The 24005-nt window shown below is 36.4% G+C and overlaps 1 protein-coding gene across 3 annotated transcripts in view; it reads right to left on the reverse strand.

The window, feature by feature from the left end:
* The window catches only part of slit2 (slit homolog 2 (Drosophila)), a 595329-nt gene that overhangs the window by 527112 nt on the left and 44212 nt on the right, over positions 1 to 24005 (reverse strand). For all 3 annotated transcript variants that reach the window (XM_061984403.2, XM_061984402.2, XM_061984404.2), the window contains exon 3: positions 12982 to 13053. In XM_061984403.2, the coding sequence (XP_061840387.2) occupies positions 12982 to 13053 (72 nt within the window). The remainder of the gene's footprint in view (positions 1 to 12981; positions 13054 to 24005) is intronic.

The following is a 24005-nucleotide window of genomic DNA, read 5'->3' on the forward strand; positions in this document are numbered from 1 at the left end:
TATTAACGCTGAAATATTACAAATAATACATGTTATTGTGTAATCCAAAAAGTCAGTCTTATAAGACTTTTTTTTAGGATATAAATCCCAATATTATATCAAGAAGGCTGAAATATTATAAGAAACTAAGTATGTTTAAGAAAAACATATTTTTTTAATAAAGAGGATGTAATATTATAATAATAAAGTTGAAATATTATGTGAAACCAAGGTTTTTTCTTCTAAACAAAGTCAGAATCTCACAAAAAAAAAATTAAATTTTCTTTAGAAAAAAAGTCAGTCCCACAAGAAAAAATATTTAATTTGTATTTATAAAATAAGCCCTAATATTATTGTATTAACGCTGAAATATCACAAGGAATAAATGTTATTGTGTAAGGCAAAAAAGTCAGTCTTACAAGAAAACATTTTTAGGATATAAATCCCAATATTGTATCAATAAGGATGAAATATTACAAGAAACTAAGTATTTTTAAGGAAAACATTTTTTTTTTTTTTAATAAAGAGGATGTAATATTATACAAATAAAGTCATTAACCAAGGGTTTTTTTCCAAACAAAAAGTCAAAATCTCACAAAACAATTTTAAATTTTCTTTAGAAAAAAAGTCAGTCCCACAAGAAAATATATTTTGTTTTTAATTTTAAAATAAGCCCTAATATTATTGTATTAACGCTGAAATATTACACAGAATAAATGTTATAATGAAATCCAAAAAGTCAGTCTTAAAAGAACATTTTTTAGGATATAAATCCCATTATATCAATAAGGCTGAAATATTACAAGAAATTAAGTATTGTTAGAGATATATTTTTTAATAAAGAGAATATAATAATAAAGTTGAAATATAATGTGAAACCAATGTTTATTTTTTCTAAACAAAAACTCATTTTTTAGAATTTTCTTCAGAAAAGAAGTCGGTCCCACAAGAAAAATATTCTGTTTTGCTTGATAAAATAAGCCCTAATATTATTGTATTAACGCTGAAATATTACAAATAATACATGTTATTGTGTATTCCAAAAAGTCAGTCTTATAAGACTTTTTTTTAGGATATAAATCCCAATATTATATCCAGAAGGCTGAAATATTATAAGAAACTAAGTATGTTTAAGAAAAACATATTTTTTTAATAAAGAGGATGTAATATTATAATAATAAAGTTGAAATATTATGTGAAACCAAGGTTTTTTCTTCTAAACAAAAAGTCAGAATCTCACAAAAAAAAATTTAATTTTCTTTAGAAAAAAAGTCAGTCCCACAAGAAAAAATATTTAATTTTTATTTATAAAATAAGCCCTAATATTATTGTATTAACGCTGAAATATCACAAGGAATAAATGTTATAATGAAATCCAAAAAGTCAGTCTTAAAAGAACATTTTTTAGGATATAAATCCCATTATATCAATAAGGCTGAAATATTACAAGAAATTAAGTATTGTTAGAGATATATTTTTTAATAAAGAGAATATAATAATAAAGTTGAAATATAATGTGAAACCAATGTTTATTTTTTCTAAACAAAAACTCATTTTTTAGAATTTTCTTCAGAAAAGAAGTCGGTCCCACAAGAAAAATATTCTGTTTTGCTTGATAAAATAAGCCCTAATATTATTGTATTAACGCTGAAATATTACAAATAATATATGTTATTGTGTAATCCAAAAAGTCAGTCATACAAGACATTTTTTTTAGGATATAAATCCCAATATTATATCAAAAAGGCTGAAATATTATAAGAAACTAAGCATTTTTAAGAAAAAAACTTTTTTTTAATAAAGAGGATGTAATATTATAATAATAAAGTTGAAATGTTATGTGAAACCAAGGTTTTTTCTTCTAAACAAAAAGTCAGAATCTCACAAAAAAAATAATTAAATTTTCTTTAGAAAAAAAGTCAGTCCCACAATAAAAAATATCTAATTTTTATTTATAAAATAAGCCCTAATATTATTGTATTAACGCTGAAATATCACGAGGAATAAATGTTATTGTGTAAGGCAAAAAAGTCAGTCTTACAAGAAAACATTTTTAGGATATAAATCCCAATATTGTATCAATTAGGATGAAATATTACAAGAAACTAAGTATTTTTAAGGAAAACATTTTTTTTTAAATAAAGAGGATGTAATATTATACAAATAAAGTTATTAACCAAGGGTTTTTTTCTAAACCAAAAGTCAGAATCTCACAAAATAATTTAAAATTTTCTTTAGAAAAAAAGTCAGTCCCACAAGAAAATATATTTTGTTTTTAATTTTAAAATAAGCCCTAATATTATTGTATTAACGCTGAAATATTACACAGAATAAATGTTATAATGAAATCCAAAAAGTCAGTCTTAAAAGAACATTTTTTAGGATATAAATCCCATTATATCAATAAGGCTGAAATATTACAAGAAATTAAGTATTGTTAGAGATATATTTTTTAATAAAGAGAATATAATAATAAAGTTGAAATATAATGTGAAACCAATGTTTATTTTTTCTAAACAAAAACTCAAAATCTAGAAAACATTTTTTAGAATTTTCTTCAGAAAAGAAGTCAGTCCCACAAGAAAAATATTCTGTTTTGCTTGATAAAATAAGCCCTAATATTATTGTATTAACGCTGAAATATTACAAATAATATATGTTATTGTGTAATCCAAAAAGTCAGTCTTATAAGACTTTTTTTTAGGATATAAATTCCAATATTATATCAAGAAGGCTGAAATATTATGAGAAACTAAGTATTTTCAAGAAAAACATATTTTTTTAATAAAGAGGATGTAATATCATAAAAATAATGTTGAAATATTATGTGAAACCAAGGGGTTTTTTTCTAAACAAAAAGTCAAAATCTGAAAATAAAGTCCCACAAGAAAAAATATTTTGTTTATATTTATAAAATTGATTGGAGCTGTGGCCGCAAGGTGGTTGGTGCCTGTCGTGGCGGTAATCCTAGAACCCGTTGGTGGACGGCGGCGGTGAGGGATGCCGTCAGGCTGAAGAAGGAGTCCTATCGGGTTCTTTTGGCTCATGGGACTCCTGAGGCGGCGGACAGGTACCGACAGGCCAAGCGGTGTGCGGCTTCAGCGGTCGCGGAGGCAAACACTCGGACATGGGAAGAGTTCGGAGAGGCCGTGGAAAAAGACTTCCGGACGGCTTCGAAGCAATTCTGGACCACCATCCGCCGCCTCAGGAAGGGGAAGCAGTGCAGTGTCAACACCGTGTATGGTGAGGATGGTGTTCTGCTGACCTCGACTGCGGATGTTGTGGATCGGTGGAGAGAATACTTCGAAGACCTCCTCAATCCTACCAGCACGTCTTCCTATGAGGAAGCAGGGCCTGGGGAATCTGTGGTGGGCTCTCCTATTTCTGGGGCTGAGGTTGCCGAGGTAGTTAAAAAGCTCCTCGGTGGCAAGGCCCCGGGGGTGGATGAGATCCGCCCGGAGTTCCTTAAGGCTCTGGATGTTGTGGGGCTGTCTTGGTTGACAAGGCTCTGCAACATCGCGTGGACATCGGGGGCGGTACCTCTGGATTGGCAGACCGGGGTGGTGGTTCCTCTCTTTAAGAAGGGGAACCGGAGGGTGTGTTCCAACTATCGTGGGATCACAGTCCTCAGCCTTCCCGGTAAGGTCTATTCAGGTGTACTGGAGAGGAGGCTACGCCGGATAGTCCAACCTCGGATTCAGGAGGAACAGTGTGGTTTTCGTCCTGGTCGTGGAACTGTGGACCAACTCTATACTCTCGGCAGGGTCCTTGAGGGTGCATGGGAGTTTGCCCAACCAGTCTACATGTGCTTTGTGGACTTGGAGAAGGCATTCGACCGTGTACCCCGGGAAGTCCTGTGGGGAGTGCTCAGAGAGTATGGGGTATCGGACTGTCTGATTGTGGCAGTCCGCTCCCTGTATGCTCAGTGCCAGAGCTTGGTCCGCATTGCCGGCAGTAAGTCGGACACGTTTCCAGTGAGGGTTGGACTCCGCCAAGGCTGCCCTTTGTCACCCATTCTGTTCATAACTTTTATGGACAGAATTTCTAGGCGCAGTCAAGGCGTTGAGGGGATCTGGTTTGGTGGCTGCAGGATTAGGTCTCTGCTATTTGCAGATGATGTGGTCCTGATGGCTTCATCTGGCCAGGATCTTCAGCTCTCACTGGATCGGTTCGCAGCCGAGTGTGAAGCGACTGGGATGGAAATCAGCACCTCCAAGTCCGAGTCCATGGTTCTCTCCCGGAAAAGGGTGGAGTGCCATCTCCGGGTTGGGGAGGAGATCTTGCCCCAAGTGGAGGAGTTCAAGTACCTCGGAGTCTTGTTCACGAGTGGGGGAAGAGTGGATCGTGAGATCGACAGGCGGATCGGTGCGGTGTCTTCAGTAATGCGGACGCTGTATCGATCCGTTGTGGTGAAGAAGGAGCTGAGCCGGAAGGCAAAGCTCTCGATTTACCGGTCGATCTACGTTCCCATCCTCACCTATGGTCATGAGCTTTGGGTCATGACCGAAAGGACAAGATCACGGGTACAAGCGGCCCAAATGAGTTTCCTCCGCCGAGTGGCGGGGCTCTCCCTTAGAGATAGGGTGAGAAGCTCTGTCATTCGGGGGGAGCTCAAAGTAAAACCGCTGCTCCTCCACATCGAGAGGAGCCAGATGAGGTGGTTCGGGCATCTGGTCAGGATGCCACCCGAACGCCTCCCTAGGAAGGTGTTTCGGGCACGTCCGACCGGTAGGAGGCCACGGGGAAGACCCAGGACACGCTGGGAAGACTATCTCTCCCGGCTGGCCTGGGAACGCCTCGGGGTCCCCCGGGAGGTGCTGGACGAAGTGGCTGGGGAGAGGGAAGTCTGGGCTTCCCTGCTTAGGCTGCTGCCCCCGCGACCCGACCTCGGATAAGCGGAAGAAGATGGATGGATGGATGGATGGATGTAATATTATAAAAATAAAGTTGAAATATGTGAAACCAAGGTTGTTTTTTTTTTTTCTAAACAAAAAGTCAAAATCTGAAGATAAAGTCCCACAAGAAAAAATATTTTGTTTATATTTATAAAATAAGCCCTAATATTATTGTATTAATGCTGAAATATTACAAATATATATAAATAGACATAGATTTAAATCCCTGTTTTTTCCATTTACGGTAAAATGTTGTAAGAAATTAAAAAAAAACACTATTTTATAGTAGAATTTTGTAAATGTAAAGTTTTTACTGTAAAATGGACAGTCTACGTATAACAATGTATATAATTAGGGCCCGCATGGCCCATTGTATAAGGACTCCCTTGGGAGTCCTTATACAATGGGACATAAGGACCTATTGTATTTGTAAGGTTTTATTATTCTTTATTCTTCCGCCGCCACATTAAACTGTAATTTGACCCACTTAACATGCTTCAGAACTCACCATATTTGACCCACACATCAGGACCTGCGAAAATGACCTTTTTTTAAAAAAAAACGAACCCCAAAACTCAAAATTGCGCTTTAGCGCCCCCTAGGAAAAAAAAAAACTAGACTGCCTATATCTCCCACTAGGAAGATCGGAGAGACATGAAACAAAAACCTGTATGTAGGTCTGACTTAGACCTAGTTTTCATAATTGTATATCATCGGGCAGAAATCAACAGGAAGTTGGCAATTCCCCCTTCAAGACAAAAAAGTACTAAAAACAGTCACTTTTGCCTCTTTGAGCTGTAATTTGACCCCCTTAACATGCTTCAAAACTCACCAAACTGAACGCACACATCAGGACTGGCAAAAATTGCGATCTAATAAAAAAACCTAACCCCAAATTTAAAAATTGCGCTCTACAGCCATTTTTGAATAAAACGGAGAAAAAACTGCTCCTCGGAGAGACATGAAACAAAAACCTCTCCGTAGGTCTCACTTAGACCTACATTTCATAAATTGACAACCCCCAGCAAAAATCAACAGGAAGTTTGCTATTCCCCCTTCAAAACAATTTTTTTGTAAAAACCGGTCACCCTCCTTCAAAAACGATCTCCTCTGAGCGCGTTTGTCGTTTCGCCTTCAAACTAACACAGGAGAGAGATTGAACCCTTGTGATTACAATGACAGAAGCGCTTTTTTTTCCAACTGCTCCGGTTTTGATTTTATGACCCTTCAAAGACCCGCTGCGCTGATGCTGCTGCGCTGCTGTTTTTTTAAGATGGCTGCTTAAAAGCAGGGAGCACCAACGTGCCCACACAATGCAGACAAGGTAGGTACACTAGACAAAAGTCTTGGGACACTTCAGACTAAAAGTAGACAAAAGTATTGGGACACTTATGACTATCACTGGACAAAAGTATTGGGACATTTAGGACTAGCACCTGCCAAATACGCGGGCCCGACCAATGCTGCTTGCAGCTTTAATTAATAATGAAATCAAATACATACATCATTCACTGTTACAAGCGGCCCTTTAATGGCAGCAATAACTGCCATGTGGCCCTCAATGAAAACCACTTTGACCTCCCTGATTAGATGTGAGATAGGATAGAGGTGGAGATACGAGGGAAGAATGTGTGACATTCCAGTCTGCACAGGACAAAGGAGAGATGCGTAAAGAAGGAGAAAAGGGGCGATGGAAGTGTGTTTAGGTGAGATACAATTGATAGTGACGGTGCAGCCTTGTGAAAGAAAATACAAGTGTGTGTGTGTGTGTGTGTGTGTGTGTGTGTGTGTTGTGACATTCCTATCCGCTCCACCCCACCTCCAACACCCTCCAGCTCCTGCCCCACACCTGACCCCACCCGACCGAGCCCTGCAGGGTTTACCGCGGATGAAAAAAAAAAAATGCATAAAAAGATGGAGAGAGAGAGAGAGAGAGAGAGAGAGAGAGGGGGGCAGGAACTGTTCTCCAGCCCAGTGGGGGGCAGTCACTGCGGATCCGTCACCCCAGCTTAGGGCCCTCTCCTCCGGGCGGCGGTGCCCCGCGACCTCCTGGAAGGACGGAGGTCTTTGAAATCGGCCCCGAGACCCCGGACTCCGGAGAGGCGCCTTTGTCCGGCGGCGGCGGGAGGCCATTGGTGACTGGCTCCGCCTTTGTGTTGGGGGAACCTCAAAAAGCTGCGGTCGGGGGGAAAAAAAGCTTGAAGAAATGGCCATTTGTGTCATAAAGTCGCCGGCGGACAAGACAAAGAAAAATGGTGGAACATTGCCGTGCTGTCTGGGTGTAGGACAGACCTGGGCATTCTGCGGCCCGCGGGCCACATCCGGCCCTTTGTGCGTCCCTGTCCGGCCCGCGTGAGGCCAATCATTATTTACTTACTTATTCATTTGTGGTACACAGGTTCCATCCATCCATCCATCTTCTTCCGCTTATCCGATGTCGGGTCGCGGGGGCAGCAGCTTAAGCAGGGAAGCCCAGACTTCTCTCTCCCCAGCCACTTGGTCCAGCTCCTCCCGGGGGATCCCGAGGCGTTCCCAGGCCTGCCGGGAGAGATAGTCTTCCAGCGTGTCCTGGGTCTTCCCCGTGGCCTCCTACCGGTCGGACGTGCCCGAAACACCTTCCTAGGGAGGTGTTCGGGTGGCATCCTGACCAGATGCCCTCATCTGGCTCCTCTCGATGTGGAGGAGCAGCGGCTTTACTTTGAGCTCCCCCCGAATGACAGAGCTTCTCACCCTATCTCTAACGGAGAGCCCCGCCACTCGGCGGAGGAAACTCATTTCGGCCGCTTGTACCCGTGATCTTGTCCTTTCGGTCATGACCCAAAGCTCATGACCATAGGTGAGGATGGGAACGTAGATCGACCGGTAAATCGAGAGCTTTGCCTTCCGGCTCAGCTCCTTCTTCACCACAACGGATCGATACAGCGTCCGCATTACTGAAGATGCCGCACCGATCCGCCTGTCGATCTCACGATCCACTCTTCCCTCACTCGTGAACAAGACTCCGAGGTACTTGAACTCCTCCACTTGGGGCAAGATCTCCTCCCCAACCCGGAGATGGCACTCCACCCTTTTCCGGGAGAGAACCATGGACTCGGACTTGGAGGTGCTGATTCCATCCCAGTCGCTTCACACTCGGCTGCGAACCGATCCAGCGAGAGCTGAAGATCTTGGCCAGAGGAAGCCATCAGGACCACATCATCTGCAAATAGCAGAGACCTAATCCTGCAGCCACCAAACCAGATCCCCTCAACGCCCTGACTGCATCTAGAAATTCTGTCCATAAAGGTTATGAACAGAATGGGTGACAAAGGGCAGCCTTGGCGGAGTCCAACCCTCACTGGAAACGTGTCCGACTTACTGCCGGCAATGCGGACCAAGCTCTGGCACTGATTATACAGGGAGCGAACTGCCACAATAAGACAGTCTGTTACCCCATACTCTCTGAGCACTCCCCACAGGACTTCCCGGGGTACACGGTCGAATGCCTTCTCCAAGTCCACAAAGCACATGTGGACTGGTTGGGCAAACTCCCATGCACCCTCAAGGACCCTGCCGAGAGTATAGAGCTGGTCCACAGTTCCACGACCAGGATGAAAACCACACTGTTCCTCTTGAATCCGAGGTTCGACTATCCGGCGTAGCCTCCTCTCCAGTACACCTGAATAGACCTTACCGGGAAGGCTAAGGAGTGTGATCCCACGATAGTTGGAACACACCCTCCGGTTCCCCTTCTTAAAGAGAGGAACCACCACCCCGGTCTGCCAATCCAGAGGTACCGCCCCCGATGTCCACGCGATGCTGCAGAGTGGTACACAGTAGTACACAGGTTGCTGTGTTTAAATAATATCATTTGAATCGCCACTACACGACGAAGCACGAGGAAAAATACCGGAATCTGTCTGATGAAGCGTGTTGATGGTAAAACTGCAAACCCAACAAGGACTTTTTTGCCAAATTTCACACCCCCAGAGACGCAGCCGTCAGGACAAGTTTCGTCATTTCTCACAAAATCGCCAGAAAAAGTAAGGCGTTTTCTGACAAAAGAGTTTATTAAGGAGTGCTTATTGGACTCTGCGCTGATATGCCCCGGAGAAGAGGGGCGCATTTGAGAACGTGTCGCTCTCCCGGCGCACTGTAACGAGGCGGGTTGAAACCATCGCTGGAAACTTGGGAGCTTCAGCTGAAGAACAGAACGGCCGACTTTGACTGGTTTTCGCTGGCTTTGGATGAGAGCTGCGATGTACGTGACACCCCCCAGCTGCTCATCTTCTTACGTGGGATAACTGCAGAAATCACGGAGGAGCTGGCAGCCATGCAGTCAATTAAAGAGACAACCACAGGTAATGACTTGTTCACAGAGGTAAATGCATGTTTGGACATGTTAGGACTGAAATGGGACAAGCTGACAGATGGTTGTCCAAATCTGACGGGGAAAAATGTTGGACTTTTAAAGAGGATGCAGGATAAAGTGGGGCTGTCTTGGTTGACAAGACTCTGCAGCATCGCGTGGACATCGGGGGCGGTACCTCTGGATTGGCAGACCGGGGTGGTGGTTCCTCTCTTTAAGAAGGGGAACCGGAGGGTGTGTTCTAACTATCGTGGGATCACACTCCTCAGCCTTCCCGGTAAGGTCTATTCAGGTGTACTGGAGAGGAGGCTACGCCGGATAGTCCAACCTCGGATTCAGGAGGAACAGTGTGGTTTTCGTCCTGGTCGTGGAACTGTGGACCAGCTCTATACTCTCGGCAGGGTCCTTGAGGGTGCATGGGAGTTTGCCCAACCAGTCTACATGTGTTTTGGGGACTTGGAGAAGGCATTCGACCGTGTCCCTCGGGAAGTCCTGTGGGGAGTGCTCAGAGAGTATGGGGTATCGGACTGTCTGATTGTGGCAGTCCACTCCCTGTATGCTCAGTGCCAGAGCTTGGTCCGCATTGCCGGCAGTAAGTCGGACACGTTTCCAGTGAGGGTTGGACTCCGCCAAGGCTGCCCTTTGTCACCGATTCTGTTCATAACTTTTATGGACAGAATTTCTAGGCGCAGTCAAGGCGTTGAGGGGATCTGGTTTGGTGGCTGCAGGATTAGGTCTCTGCTTTTTGCAGATGATGTGGTCCTGATGGCTTCATCTGGCCAGGATCTTCAGCTCTCACTGGATCGGTTCGCAGCCGAGTGTGAAGCGACTGGGATGAGAATCAGCACCTCCAAGTCCGAGTCCATGGTTCTCGCCCGGAAAAGGGTGGAGTGCCATCTCCGGGTTGGGGAGGGGATCTTGCCCCAAGTGGAGGAGTTCAAGTACCTCGGAGTCTTGTTCACGAGTGGGGGAAGAGTGGATCGCGAGATCAACAGGCGGATCGGTGCGGCGTCTTCAGTAATGCGGACGCTGTATCGATCCGTTGTGGTGAAGAAGGAGCTGAGCCGGAAGGCAAAGCTCTCAATTTACTGGTCGATCTACGTTCCCATCCTCACCTATGGTCATGAGCTTTGGGTTATGACCGAAAGGACAAGATCACGGGTACAAGCGGCCGAAATGAGTTTCCTCCGCCGGGTGGTGGGTCTCTCCCTTAGAGATAGGGTGAGAAGCTCTGTCATCCGGGGGGAGCTCAAAGTAAAGCCGCTGCTCCTCCACATGGAGAGGAGCCAGATGAGGTGGTTCGGGCATCTGGTCAGGATGCCACCCGAATGCCTGCTTAGGGAGGTGTTTAGGGCACGTCCGACCGGTAGGAGGCCGCGGAGAAGACCCAGGACACGTTGGGAAGACTATGTCTCCCGGCTGGCCTGGGAACGCCTCGGGGTCCCACAGGAAGAGCTGGACGAAGTGGCTGGGGAGAGGGAAGTCTGGGCTTCCCTGCTTAGGCTGCTGCCCCCGCGACCCGACCTCGGATAAGCGGAAGAAGATGGATGGATGGATATGAGGGTCTCATTAAACGCTCGTCTCCAAAACTACTGACACCAACTGCATTCCAGCGTGTCACACACACACGCACACACACGCACGCACACACACACACACACACATGTGAGTGTCTCACACGTCAAGTAAGGTTGACAGTCCACACAATGGACATTTCACCAGTCAGGGGGTCCACATGCCCCCCCCCCCCCCCCCCCACTGTTGTCTGTAGGCCAGACTGGCTGTGTCGCCCCCAGACTAGCAAGACTTAATGATGCCATAACTGCCTGATGCTGAATACCAGCCTGGGACCCTAACAACCTCTGATCAAACAGCTGGTGCGCCATAAATACAACACTTACAGTAGCAACACTTCTTAGGGCGCAACAAAAAACACACCATAAACACACCTGAGAGCGGACTCATCCCAACTATCTCTGGGTAATGTTGCAATTGTCAATGCCAACGAAGAAATCGACTCAAAAAACACTTCAACATAAGTAGAGTAAGGCTCCAATTTTCCAAACATGCACTAGCTTGATGCTAATTTGCATTATCTTTACTATTGACATGCTACTGATTAGCATTAGCGATTTTACATGGCGATTTCAACACCTCCAAATTTAAGAATGAAAAACTACAACTAGGATGCACGTCAAAATCAAACAGCTGGTGCGCCATAAATACAACACTTACAGTAGCAACACTTCTTAGGGCGCAACAAAAAACATAAAAACACACCTGAGAGCGGACTCATCCCAACTATCTCTGGGTAATGTTGCAATTGTCAATGCCAACCAAGAAATCGACTCAAAAAACACTTCAACGTAAGTAGAGTAAGGCTCCACTTTTCCAAACATGCGCTAGCTTGATGCTAATTTGCATTATCTTTACAATTGACATGCTACTGATTAGCATTAGCGATTTTACATGGCGATTTCAACACCTCCAAATTTAAGGATGAAAACTACAACTAGGATGCACGTCAAAATCAAACAGCTGGTGCGCCATAAATACAACACTTACAGTAGCAACACTTCTTAGGGCGCAACAAAAAACATGAAAACACACCTGAGAGCGGACTCATCCCAACTACCTCTGGGTAATGTTGCAATTGTCAATGCCAACGAAGAAATTGACTCAAAAAACACTCCAACGTAAGTAGAGTAAGGCTCCACTTTTCCAAACATGCACTAGCTTGATGCTAATTTGCATTATCTTTACAATTGACATGCTACTGATTAGCATTAGCGATTTTACATGGCGATTTCAACACCTCCAAATTTAAGGATGAAAACTACAACTAGGATGCACGTCAAAATCAAACAGCTGGTGCGCCATAAATGTAACACTTACAGTAGCAACACTTCTTAGGGCGCAACAAAAAACATAAAAACACACCTGAGAGCGGACTCATCCCAACTATCTCTGGGTAATGTTGCAATTGTCAATGCCAACCAAGAAATCGACTCAAAAAACACTCCAACGTAAGTAGAGTAAGGCTCCACTTTTCCAAACATGCACTAGCTTGATGCTAATTTGCATTATCTTTACTATTGACATGCTACTGATTAACTTTATCTGTTTTTCACGGCGATTTCAACACCTCACCGTCAATTTTTGGTGATTTAACCCCCAATTCCAACCCTTGATGCTGAGTGCCAAGCAGGGAGGTAATGGGTCCCATTTTTATAGTCTTTGGTATGACTCGGCTGGGGTTTAAGTCCGATCTCAGGGCGGACACTCTAACCACTAGGCCACTGAGTACACACACTTGTTATTACATATGTTGGCCAGAGCGGGAGCACTTCAAATTTTTACACACACTTGTTATTTCATATGTTGACCAGAGGGGGAGCACTTTTAAAACCGACAAACAGTCAATTTGAAAAATCCCTCCTTTTTGGGCCCTTTTTGAGACATCAACAAGGAAAAGTAGCTTCCATATGAGGAGGTGTGAACAAGTTAGGACATAAGTCATGTTCCCAATAAGGAACATCATTGCATCTAATAGAGAATGTCTCATTTGCACCTAGCCGCACCATATTATAAGCCGCAGGTTGCAAAGCGTAGGGAAAAAAGTAGCGGCTTACAGTACGGAATTTACGGCAACTCAGTGTTTTTTTATTCGATAGGCCTTTTTTTGTTGTTGTTGGTTTCCAGGAATTGTGTGGAGCCATTCCCTCATCACTCTCATAGATTGCTCAAAATGTCACTCACAGTCTCTCCAGCTCCTTCAGGTCCTGGAAGGCTCCTCGCTCGATGGCGGCGATTTTGTTCTCCATCAGCTGCCTGGAAGAGAAGTGAGAGTTTTAGAGCGCGGACATTCCGAGGCACAAACAAGGGGGGTGTCCTAATGGAGTCCCTCTGACAATAGGTCACCAGAGATTGCCCTCGGAGACCAGAGATGGAGACGACAGGTGTGGGGGGGGGGGGAAAAAGGGGAGATGGATGAAGATGAAAAGTGATAGCTTGTTGAGGAGGAGTCAGAGAAGAAGCTGCAGTGGGTCGATACCGGGCCAGAATTCACTCTGAAACCTCATCCATCATCCAATTTACTTTCTATATAGCTGTGACTACTCATTTACTTATAGTGCTGACCAAGCACACACACACACACACACACACACACACACACACACACACACACACACACACACACACACACACACACGTATGTGTTACCTTCTTGAGACCTGCAATATTGTGATAAAAGTCAGAATTTTATATGAAAAAATGTCACCATTTTGCATTAAAAAGTAATAATTTTACATAAAAAAGTCCAAATGTTTCCTTCAAAAAGTCATGATTTTCCAAGAAAATATTGCAATATTACAGAAACAGAAAGAATATGAAAAATTGTTCCCAATTTTACAAGAAAAGCTTAACATTTTGGCAATTTTATGAAAAGAGTCGTCATTTTACTTGACTAAAGTCACAATTTTAGAAGAAAACTTGAAAATGCTGCTTTTAGTTAATTGTTTTCTTTGTAATTGGTTTTTAATCTTCATTATTTACTTCAAGTTATTACAGTATGTCTCTATATACATATTTATATATATATATTTGTTTTCATTAATTTTGGCCATTGGGGGCGCATTTCAATTTCTTACACACACTTGTTATTTCATATGTTGACCAGAGAGGGAGCACTTCAAAATTTTACACACACTGGTTATTTCATGTGTTGGCCAGAGCGGTAGCACTTCACATTTTTACATACACTTGTTTTTTCATATGTTGACCAGAGAGGGAGCACTTCAAAATTTTACACACACTGGTTATTTCATATGTTGGCCAGAGGGGGAGCACTTCAATTTTTACACACACTTGTTATTTGGAAGATACTTTTCCTTCTTCGTGTCTCAAGAAGGGTAGAAATACAACACACACACACACACACACACACACACACACACACACACACGCACACACACACACACACACACACACACACACACACACACACACACACACACACACACACACACACACACACTTGTATTTGTTACCTTCTTGAGACCTGAGAAAAATGCCTCCCTCTTTAGGACCAGCCTTTCTAGATATATAAAGAAGTGTATTTACAACATTAATAATATATACATACTATGCACATATAAAAAAGCTTGTTGTGAAAAATGAGTTGGAATTTCATAAGAAAAACTTAGAATGTTGGCAGTATTATAAAAAAGTCGTCATTTTACTCAACGCAAGTCAACATTTTACAAGAAAAACTGAACATTTGTGCAATATTATGAAAAAAGTTGGAATTTTACTCAATAATAGTCGCAATTTTACAAGAAAAGCTTAACATTTTGGCAATTTTATGAAAAGAGTCGTCATTTTACTTGACAAAAGTCACAATTTTAGAAGAAAACTTTAAAATGTTGGCAATATTATAATAATAATCGGCGTTTTGCTTGGCATAATGATGACAAAAGTCATAATTTTACTCAAAAAATGTCACTGTTTTACAAGAACAAAAATTGGCAATATTGTGATAAAAGTCAGAATTTTATATGAAAAAATGTCACCCTTTTGCATTAAAAAGTAATAATTTTACATAAAAAAGTCAAAATGTTTCCTTCAAAAAGTCATGATTTTCCAAGAAAATATTGCAATATTACAGAAACAGAAAGAATATGAAAAATTGTTCCCAATTTTACAAGAAAAACTGAACATTTTGGCAATTTTATGAAAAAAGTCGTCATTTTACTTGACAAAAGTCACAATTTTAGAAGAAAACTTTAAAATGTTGGCAATATTACAATAATAATCAGCGTTTTGCTTGGCATAATGATGACAAAAGTCATCATTTTACTCAAAAAATGTCACTGTTTTACAAGAACAACAACAAAAATTGGCAATATTGTGATAAAAGTCAGAATTTTACATGAAAAAATGTCACCCTTTTGCATTAAAAAGTAATAATTTTACATAAAAAAGTCAAAATGTTTCCTTCAAAAAGTCATAATTTTACGAGAAAACATTGCAAATTTACAGAAACAGAAAGAATATGAAAAATTGTTCACAATTTTACAAGAAAAACTGAACATTTGTGCAATATTATGATAAAAGTTGGAATTTTACTCAATAACAGTCGCAGTTTTACAAGAAAAGCTTAACATTTTGGCAATTTTATGAAAAGAGTCGTCATTTTACTTGACAAAAGTCACAATTTTAGAAGAAAACTTTAAAATGTTGGCAATATTATAATAATAATCGGCGTTTTGCTTGGCATAATGATGACAAAAGTCATCATTTTACCCCTAAAAATGTCACTGTTTTACAAGAATAACAAAAATTGGCAATATTGTGATAAAAGTCCGAATTTTATATGAAAAAATGTCACCCTTTTGCATTAAAAAGTAATAATTTTACATTAAAAAGTCTAAATGTTTCCTTCAAAAAGTCATAATTTTAAGAGAAAATATTGCATTATTACAGAAACAGAAAGAATATGAATTTTTTTTCCCAATTTTACAAGAAAAACGGAACATTTGAGCAATGTTTTGATAAAAGTTGGAATTTTACTCAATAACAGTCGCAATTTTACAAGAAAAGCTTAACATTTTGGCAATTTTATGAAAAGAGTCGTCATTTTACTTGACAAAAGTCACAATTTTAGAAGAAAACTTTAAAATGTTGGCAATATTATAATAATAATCAACGTTTTGCTTGGCATAATGATGACAAAAGTCATCATTTTACCCAAAAAATTTCACTGTTTTACAAGAATAACAACAAAAATTGGCAATATTGTGATAAAAGTCAGAATTTTATAAGAAAAAATGTCACCCTTTTGCATTAAAAAGTAATAATTTTACATAAAAAAAAAGTCAAAATGTTTCCTTCAAAAAGTCATAATTTTACGAGAAAATATTGCAATATTACAGAAACAGAAAGAATATGAAAAATTGTTCCCAATTTTACAAGAAAAACTGAACATTTGTGCAATATTATGATAGAAGTTGGAATTTTACTCAATAACAGTCGCAATTTTACAAGAAAAGCTTAACATTTTGGCAATTTTATGAAAAGAGTCGTCATTTTACTTGACAAAAGTCACAATTTTAGAAGAAAACTTTAAAATGTTGGCAATATTATAATAATAATCGGCGTTTTGCTTGACATAATGACAAAAGTCATCACTTTACTCAAAAAATGTCACTGTTTTACAAGAACAACAAAAAAAATTGGCAATATTATGATAAAAGTCCGAATTTTATATGAAAAAATGTCACCCTTTTGCATTAAAAAGTAATAATTTTACATTAAAAAGTCTAAATGTTTCCTTCAAAAAGTCATAATTTTAAGAGAAAATATTGCATTATTACAGAAACAGAAAGAATATGAAAATTTTTTCCCAATTTTACAAGAAAAACTGAACATTTGTGCAATATTATGAAAAAAGTTGGAATTTTACTCAATAACAGTCGCAATTTTACAAGAAAAGCTTAACATTTTGGCAATTTTATGAAAAGAGTCGTCATTTTACTTGACAAAAGTCACAATTTTAGAAGAAAACTTTAAAATGTTGGCAATATTATAATAATAATCGGCGTTTTGCTTGGCATAATGATGACAAAAGTCATCATTTTACCCAAAAAATGTCACTGTTTTACAAGAACAACAACAAAAATTGGCAATATTGTGATAAAAGTCAGAATTTTATATGAAAAAATGTCACCCTTTTGCATTAAAAAGTAATAATTTTACATAAAAAAGTCAAAATGTTTCCTTCAAAAAGTCATAATTTTACGAGAAAATATTGTATTACAGAAACAAAAAGAATATGAAAAATGGTTCCCAATTTTACAAGAAAAACTGAACATTTGTGCAATATTATGATAAAAGTTGGAATTTTACTCAATAACAGTCGCAATTTTACAAGAAAAGCTTAACATTTTGGCAATTTTATGAAAAGAGTCGTCATTTTACTTGACAAAAGTCACAATTTTAGAAGAAAACTTTAAAATGTTGGCAATATTATAATAATAATCGGCGTTTTGCTTGGCATAATGATGACAAAAGTCATCATTTTACTCAAAAAATGTCACTGTTTTACAAGAACAACAAAAAAAATTGGCAATATTGTGATAAAAGTCAGAATTTTATATGAAAAAATGTCACCCTTTTGCATTAAAAAGTATTAATTTTACATTAAAAAGTCTAAATGTTTCCTTCAAAAAGTCATAATTTTACGAGAAAATATTGCATTATTACAGAAACAGAAAGAATATGAAAAATTGTTCCCAATTTTACAAGAAAAACTGAACATTTGTGCAATATTATGATAAAAGTTGGAATTTTACTCAATAACAGTCGCAATTTTACAAGAAAAGCTTAACATTTTGGCAATTTTATGAAAAGAGTCGTCATTTTACTTGACAAAAGTCACAATTTTAGAAGAAAACTTTAAAATGTTGGCAATATTATAATAATAATCGGCGTTTTGCTTGGCATAATGATGACAAAAGTCATCATTTTACTCAAAAAATGTCACTGTTTTACAAGAACAACAAAAAAAATTGGCAATATTGTGATAAAAGTCAGAATTTTATATGAAAAAATGTCACCCTTTTGCATTAAAAAGTATTAATTTTACATTAAAAAGTCTAAATGTTTCCTTCAAAAAGTCATAATTTTACGAGAAAATATTGCATTATTACAGAAACAGAAAGAATATGAAAAATTGTTCCCAATTTTACAAGAAAAACTGAACATTTGTGCAATATTATGATAAAAGTTGGAATTTTACTCAATAACAGTCGCAATTTTACAAGAAAAGCTTAACATTTTGGCAATTTTATGAAAAGAGTCGTCATTTTACTTGACAAAAGTCACAATTTTAGAAGAAAACTTTAAAATGTTGGCAATATTATAATAATAATCAGCGTTTTGCTTGGCATAATGATGACAAAAGTCATCATTTTACCCAAAAAATGTCACTGTTTTACAAGAACAACAAAAAAAATTGGCAATTTTGTGATAAAAGTCAGAATTTTATATGAAAAAATGTCACCCTTTTGCATTAAAAAGTAATAATTTTACATTAAAAAGTCAAAATGTTTCCTTCAAAAAGTCATAATTTTACGAGAAAATATTGCAATATTACAGAAACAGAAAGAATATGAAAAATTGTTCACAATTTTACAAGAAAAACTGAACATTTGTGCAATATTATGATAAAAGTTGGAATTTTACTCAATAACAGTCGCAATTTTACAAGAAAAGCTTAACATTTTGGCAATTTTATGAAAAGAGTCGTCATTTTACTTGACAAAAGTCACAATTTTAGAAGAAAACTTTAAAATGTTGGCAATATTATAATAATAATCGGCGTTTTGCTTGGCATAATGATGACAAAAGTCATCATTTTACCCCTAAAAATGTCACTGTTTTACGAGAATAACAAAAATTGGCAATATTGTGATAAAAGTCAGAATTTTATATGAAAAAATGTCACCCTTTTGCATTATAAAGTAATAATTTTACATTAAAAAGTCTAAATGTTTCCTTCAAAAAGTCATAATTTTACAAGAAAATATTGCATTATTACAGAAACAGAAAGAATATGAAAAATTGTTCCCAATTTTACAAGAAAAACTGAACATTTGTGCAATATTATGAAAAAAGTTGGAATTTTACTCAATAATAGTCGCAATTTTACAAGAAAAGCTTAACATTTTGGCAATTTTATGAAAAGAGTCGTCATTTTACTTGACAAAAGTCACAATTTTAGAAGAAAACTTTAAAATGTTGGCAATATTATAATAATAATCAACGTTTTGCTTGGCATAATGATGACAAAAGTCATCATTTTACTCAAAAAATGTCACTGTTTTACAAGAATAACAAAAATTGGCAATATTGTGATAAAAGTCAAAATTTTATATGAAAAAATGTCACCCTTTTGCATTAAAAAGTAATAATTTTACATAAAAAAGTCAAAATGTTTCCTTCAAAAAGTCATAATTTTACGAGAAAATATTGTAATATTACAGAAACAAAAAGAATATGAAAAATGGTTCCCAATTTTACAAGAAAAACTGAACATTTGTGCAATATTATGATAAAAGTTGGAATTTTACTCAATAACAGTCACAGTTTTACAAGAAAAACTAAACATTTGTGCAAAATTATGATAAACGTTGGACTTTTACTCAAAAAAAGTCGCAATTTTACAAGAAAAACTGAACATTTGTGCAATATTATGATAAAAGTTGGAATTTTACTCAATAACAGTCGCAGTTTTACAAGAAAAGCTTAAAATGTTGGCAATTTTATGAAAAGTCTTGAATTTACTCGACAAAACTCACAATTTTAGAAGAAAACTTTCACATGTTGGCAATATTATAATAATAATAATCAGAGTTTTACTTAGCAAAAACATTTAACTATTTTACAGGAACAACAAAACAATTGGCAATATTGTGATACAAGTCAGAATTTTATATGACAAATGTCCCCATTTTGCATTAAAAAGTAATAATTTTACATAAAAGAAGTCATAATTTTATGAGAAAATATAGCAATAATACAGAAGCAGAAAGAATATGAGAATTATTTTCCAATTTTATAAGAAAAAAGTCAACACATTGTGAGAAAAACACTGCTTTTAGTTAATTGTTTTCTTTGTAATTGGTTTTTAATCTTCATTATTTACTTCAAGTTATTACAGTATGTCTCTATATACATATTTATATATATATATTTGTTTTCATTAATTTTGGCCATTGGGGGCGCATTTCAATTTCTTACACACACTTGTTATTTCATATGTTGACCAGAGAGGGAGCACTTCAAAATTTTACACACACTGGTTATTTCATGTGTTGGCCAGAGCGGGAGCACTTCACATTTTTACATACACTTGTTTTTTCATATGTTGACCAGAGAGGGAGCACTTCAAAATTTTACACACACTGGTTATTTCATATGTTGGCCAGAGGGGGAGCACTTCACATTTTTACACACACTTGTTATTTGGAAGATACTTTTTCTTCTTCGTGTCTCAAGAAGGGTAGAAATACAACACACACACACACACACACACACACACACACACACACACACACACACACGCACACACACACGCACGCACACACACACACACACACACACACACACACACACACACACACTTGTATTTGTTACCTTCTTGAGACCTGAGAAAAATGCCTCCCTCTTTAGGACCAGCCTTTCTAGATATATAAAGAAGTGTATTTACAACATTAATAATATATACATACTATGCACATATAAAAAAGCTTGTTGTGAAAAATTAGTTGGAATTTCATAAGAAAAACTTAGAATGTTGGCAGTATTATAAAAAAGTCGTCATTTTACTCAACGCAAGTCAACATTTTACAAGAAAAACTGAACATTTGTGCAATATTATGAAAAAAGTTGGAATTTTACTCAATAACAGTCGCAATTTTACAAGAAAAGCTTAACATTTTGGCAATTTTATGAAAAGAGTCGTCATTTTACTTGACAAAAGTCACAATTTTAGAAGAAAACTTTAAAATGTTGGCAATATTATAATAATAATCGGCGTTTTGCTTGGCATAATGATGACAAAAGTCATCATTTTACTCAAAAAATGTCACTGTTTTACAAGAACAACAACAAAAATTGGCAATATTGTGATAAAAGTCAGAATTTTATATAAAAAAATGTCACCCTTTTGCATTAAAAAGTAATAATTTTACATAAAAAAGTCAAAATGTTTCCTTCAAAAAGTCATAATTTTACGAGAAAATATTGCAATATTACAGAAACAGAAAGAATATGAAAAATTGTTCCCAATTTTACAAGAAAAACTGAACATTTGTGCAATATTATGATAGAAGTTGGAATTTTACTCAATAACAGTCGCAATTTTACAAGAAAAGCTTAACATTTTGGCAATTTTATGAAAAGAGTCGTCATTTTACTTGACAAAAGTCACAATTTTAGAAGAAAACTTTAAAATGTTGGCAATATTATAATAATAATCAGCGTTTTGCTTGGCATAATGATGACAAAAGTCATCACTTTACTCAAAAAATGTCACTGTTTTACAAGAACAACAAAAAAAATTGGCAATATTGTGATAAAAGTCAAAATTTTATATGAAAAAATGTCACCCTTTTGCATTAAAAAGTAATAATTTTACATAAAAAAAGTCAAAATGTTTCCTTCAAAAAGTCATAATTTTACGAGAAAACATTGCAATTTTACAGAAACAGAAAGAATATGAAAAATTGTTCCCAATTTTACAAGAAAAACTGAACATTTGTGCAATATTATGAAAAAAGTTGGAATTTTACTCAATAACAGTCGCAATTTTACAAGAAAAGCTTAACATTTTGGCAATTTTATGAAAAGAGTCGTCATTTTACTTGACAAAAGTCACAATTTTAGAAGAAAACTTTAAAATGTTGGCAATATTATAATAATAATCAGCGTTTTGCTTGGCATAATGATGACAAAAGTCATCATTTTACTCAAAAAATGTCACTGTTTTACAAGAACAACAAAAAATTTGGCAATATTGTGATAAAAGTCAGAATTTTATATGAAAAAATGTCACCCTTTTGCATTAAAAAGTAATAATTTTACATAAAAAAGTCAAAATGTTTCCTTCAAAAAGTCATAATTTTAAGAGAAAATATTGCAATATTACAGAAACAGAAAGAATATGAAAAATTGTTCCCAATTTTACAAGAAAAACTGAACATTTGTGCAATGTTATGATAAAAGTTGGAATTTTACTCAATAACAGTCGCAATTTTACAAGAAAAGCTTAACATTTTGGCAATTTTATGAAAAGAGTCGTCATTTTACTTGACAAAAGTCACAATTTTAGAAGAAAACTTTAAAATGTTGGCAATATTATAATAATAATCGGCGTTTTGCTTGACATAATGATGACAAAAGTCATCACTTTACTCAAAAAATGTCACTGTTTTACAAGAACAACAAAAAAATTGGCAATATTGTGATAAAAGTCAGAATTTTATATGAAAAAATGTCACCCTTTCGTATTAAAAAGTAATAATTTTACATAAAAAAAAGTCAAAATGTTTCCTTCAAAAAGTCATAATTTTACGAGAAAATATTGTATTACAGAAACAAAAAGAATATGAAAAATGGTTCCCAATTTTACAAGAAAAACTGAACATTTGTGCAATATTATGATAAAAGTTGGAATTTTACTCAATAACAGTCACAATTTTACAAGAAAAGCTTAACATTTTGGCAATTTTATGAAAAGAGTCGTCATTTTACTTGACAAAAGTCACAATTTTAGAAGAAAACTTTAAAATGTTGGCAATATTATAATAATAATCGGCGTTTTGCTTGGCATAATGATGACAAAAGTCATCATTTTACTCAAAAAATGTCACTGTTTTACAAGAACAACAACAAAAATTGGCAATATTGTGATAAAAGTCAGAATTTTATATGAAAAAATGTCACCCTTTTGCATTAAAAAGTAATAATTTTACATAAAAAAGTCAAAATGTTTCCTTCAAAAAGTCATAATTTTACGAGAAAATATTGTAATATTACAGAAACAAAAAGAATATGAAAAATGGTTCCCAATTTTACAAGAAAAGCTTAACATTTTGGCAATTTTATGAAAAGAGTCGTCATTTTAGAAGAAAACTTTAAAATGTTGGCAATATTATAATAATAATCGGCGTTTTGCTTGACATAATGATGACAAAAGTCATAATTTTACTCAAAAAATTTCACTATTTTACAAGAACAACAAAAAAATTGGCAATATTGTGATAAAAGTCAGAATTTTCTATGAAAAAATTTCACCCTTTTGCATTAAAAAGTAATAATTTTACATAAAAAAGTCAAAATGTTTCCTTCAAAAAGTCATAATTTTAAGAGAAAATATTGCAATATTACAGAAACAGAAAGAATATGAAAAATTGTTCACAATTTTACAAGAAAAACTGAACATTTGTGCAATATTATGAAAAAAGTTGGAATTTTACTCAATAACAGTCGCAATTTTACAAGAAAAGCTTCATATTTTGGCAATTTTATGAAAAGAGTCGTCATTTTACTTGACAAAAGTCACAATTTTAGAAGAAAACTTTAAAATGTTGGCAATATTATAATAATAATCAGCGTTTTGCTTGGCATAATGATGACAAAAGTCATCACTTTACTCAAAAAATGTCACTGTTTTACAAGAACAACAAAAAAAATTGGCAATATTGTGATAAAAGTCAGAATTTTATATGAAAAAATGTCACCCTTTTGCATTAAAAAGTAATAATTTTACATTAAAAAGTCTAAATGTTTCCTTCAAAAAGTCATAATTTTACGAGAAAATATTGCATTATTACAGAAACAGAAAGAATATGAAAAATTGTTCCCAATTTTACAAGAAAAACTGAACATTTGTGCAATATTATGATAAAAGTTGGAATTTTACTCAATAACAGTCGCAATTTTACAAGAAAAGCTTAACATTTTGGCAATTTTATGAAAAGAGTCGTCATTTTACTTGACAAAAGTCACAATTTTAGAAGAAAACTTTAAAATATTGGCAATATTATAATAATAATCAGCGTTTTGCTTGGCATAATGATGACAAAAGTCATCACTTTACTCAAAAAATGTCACTGTTTTACAAGAACAACAACAAAAATTGGCAATATTGTGATAAAAGTCAGAATTTTATATGAAAAAATGTCACCCTTTTGCATTAAAAAGTAATAATTTTACAT

Source organism: Nerophis lumbriciformis, linkage group LG25 (assembly GCF_033978685.3).
Source record: "Nerophis lumbriciformis linkage group LG25, RoL_Nlum_v2.1, whole genome shotgun sequence".
Lineage (NCBI taxonomy): Eukaryota > Metazoa > Chordata > Actinopteri > Syngnathiformes > Syngnathidae > Nerophis > Nerophis lumbriciformis.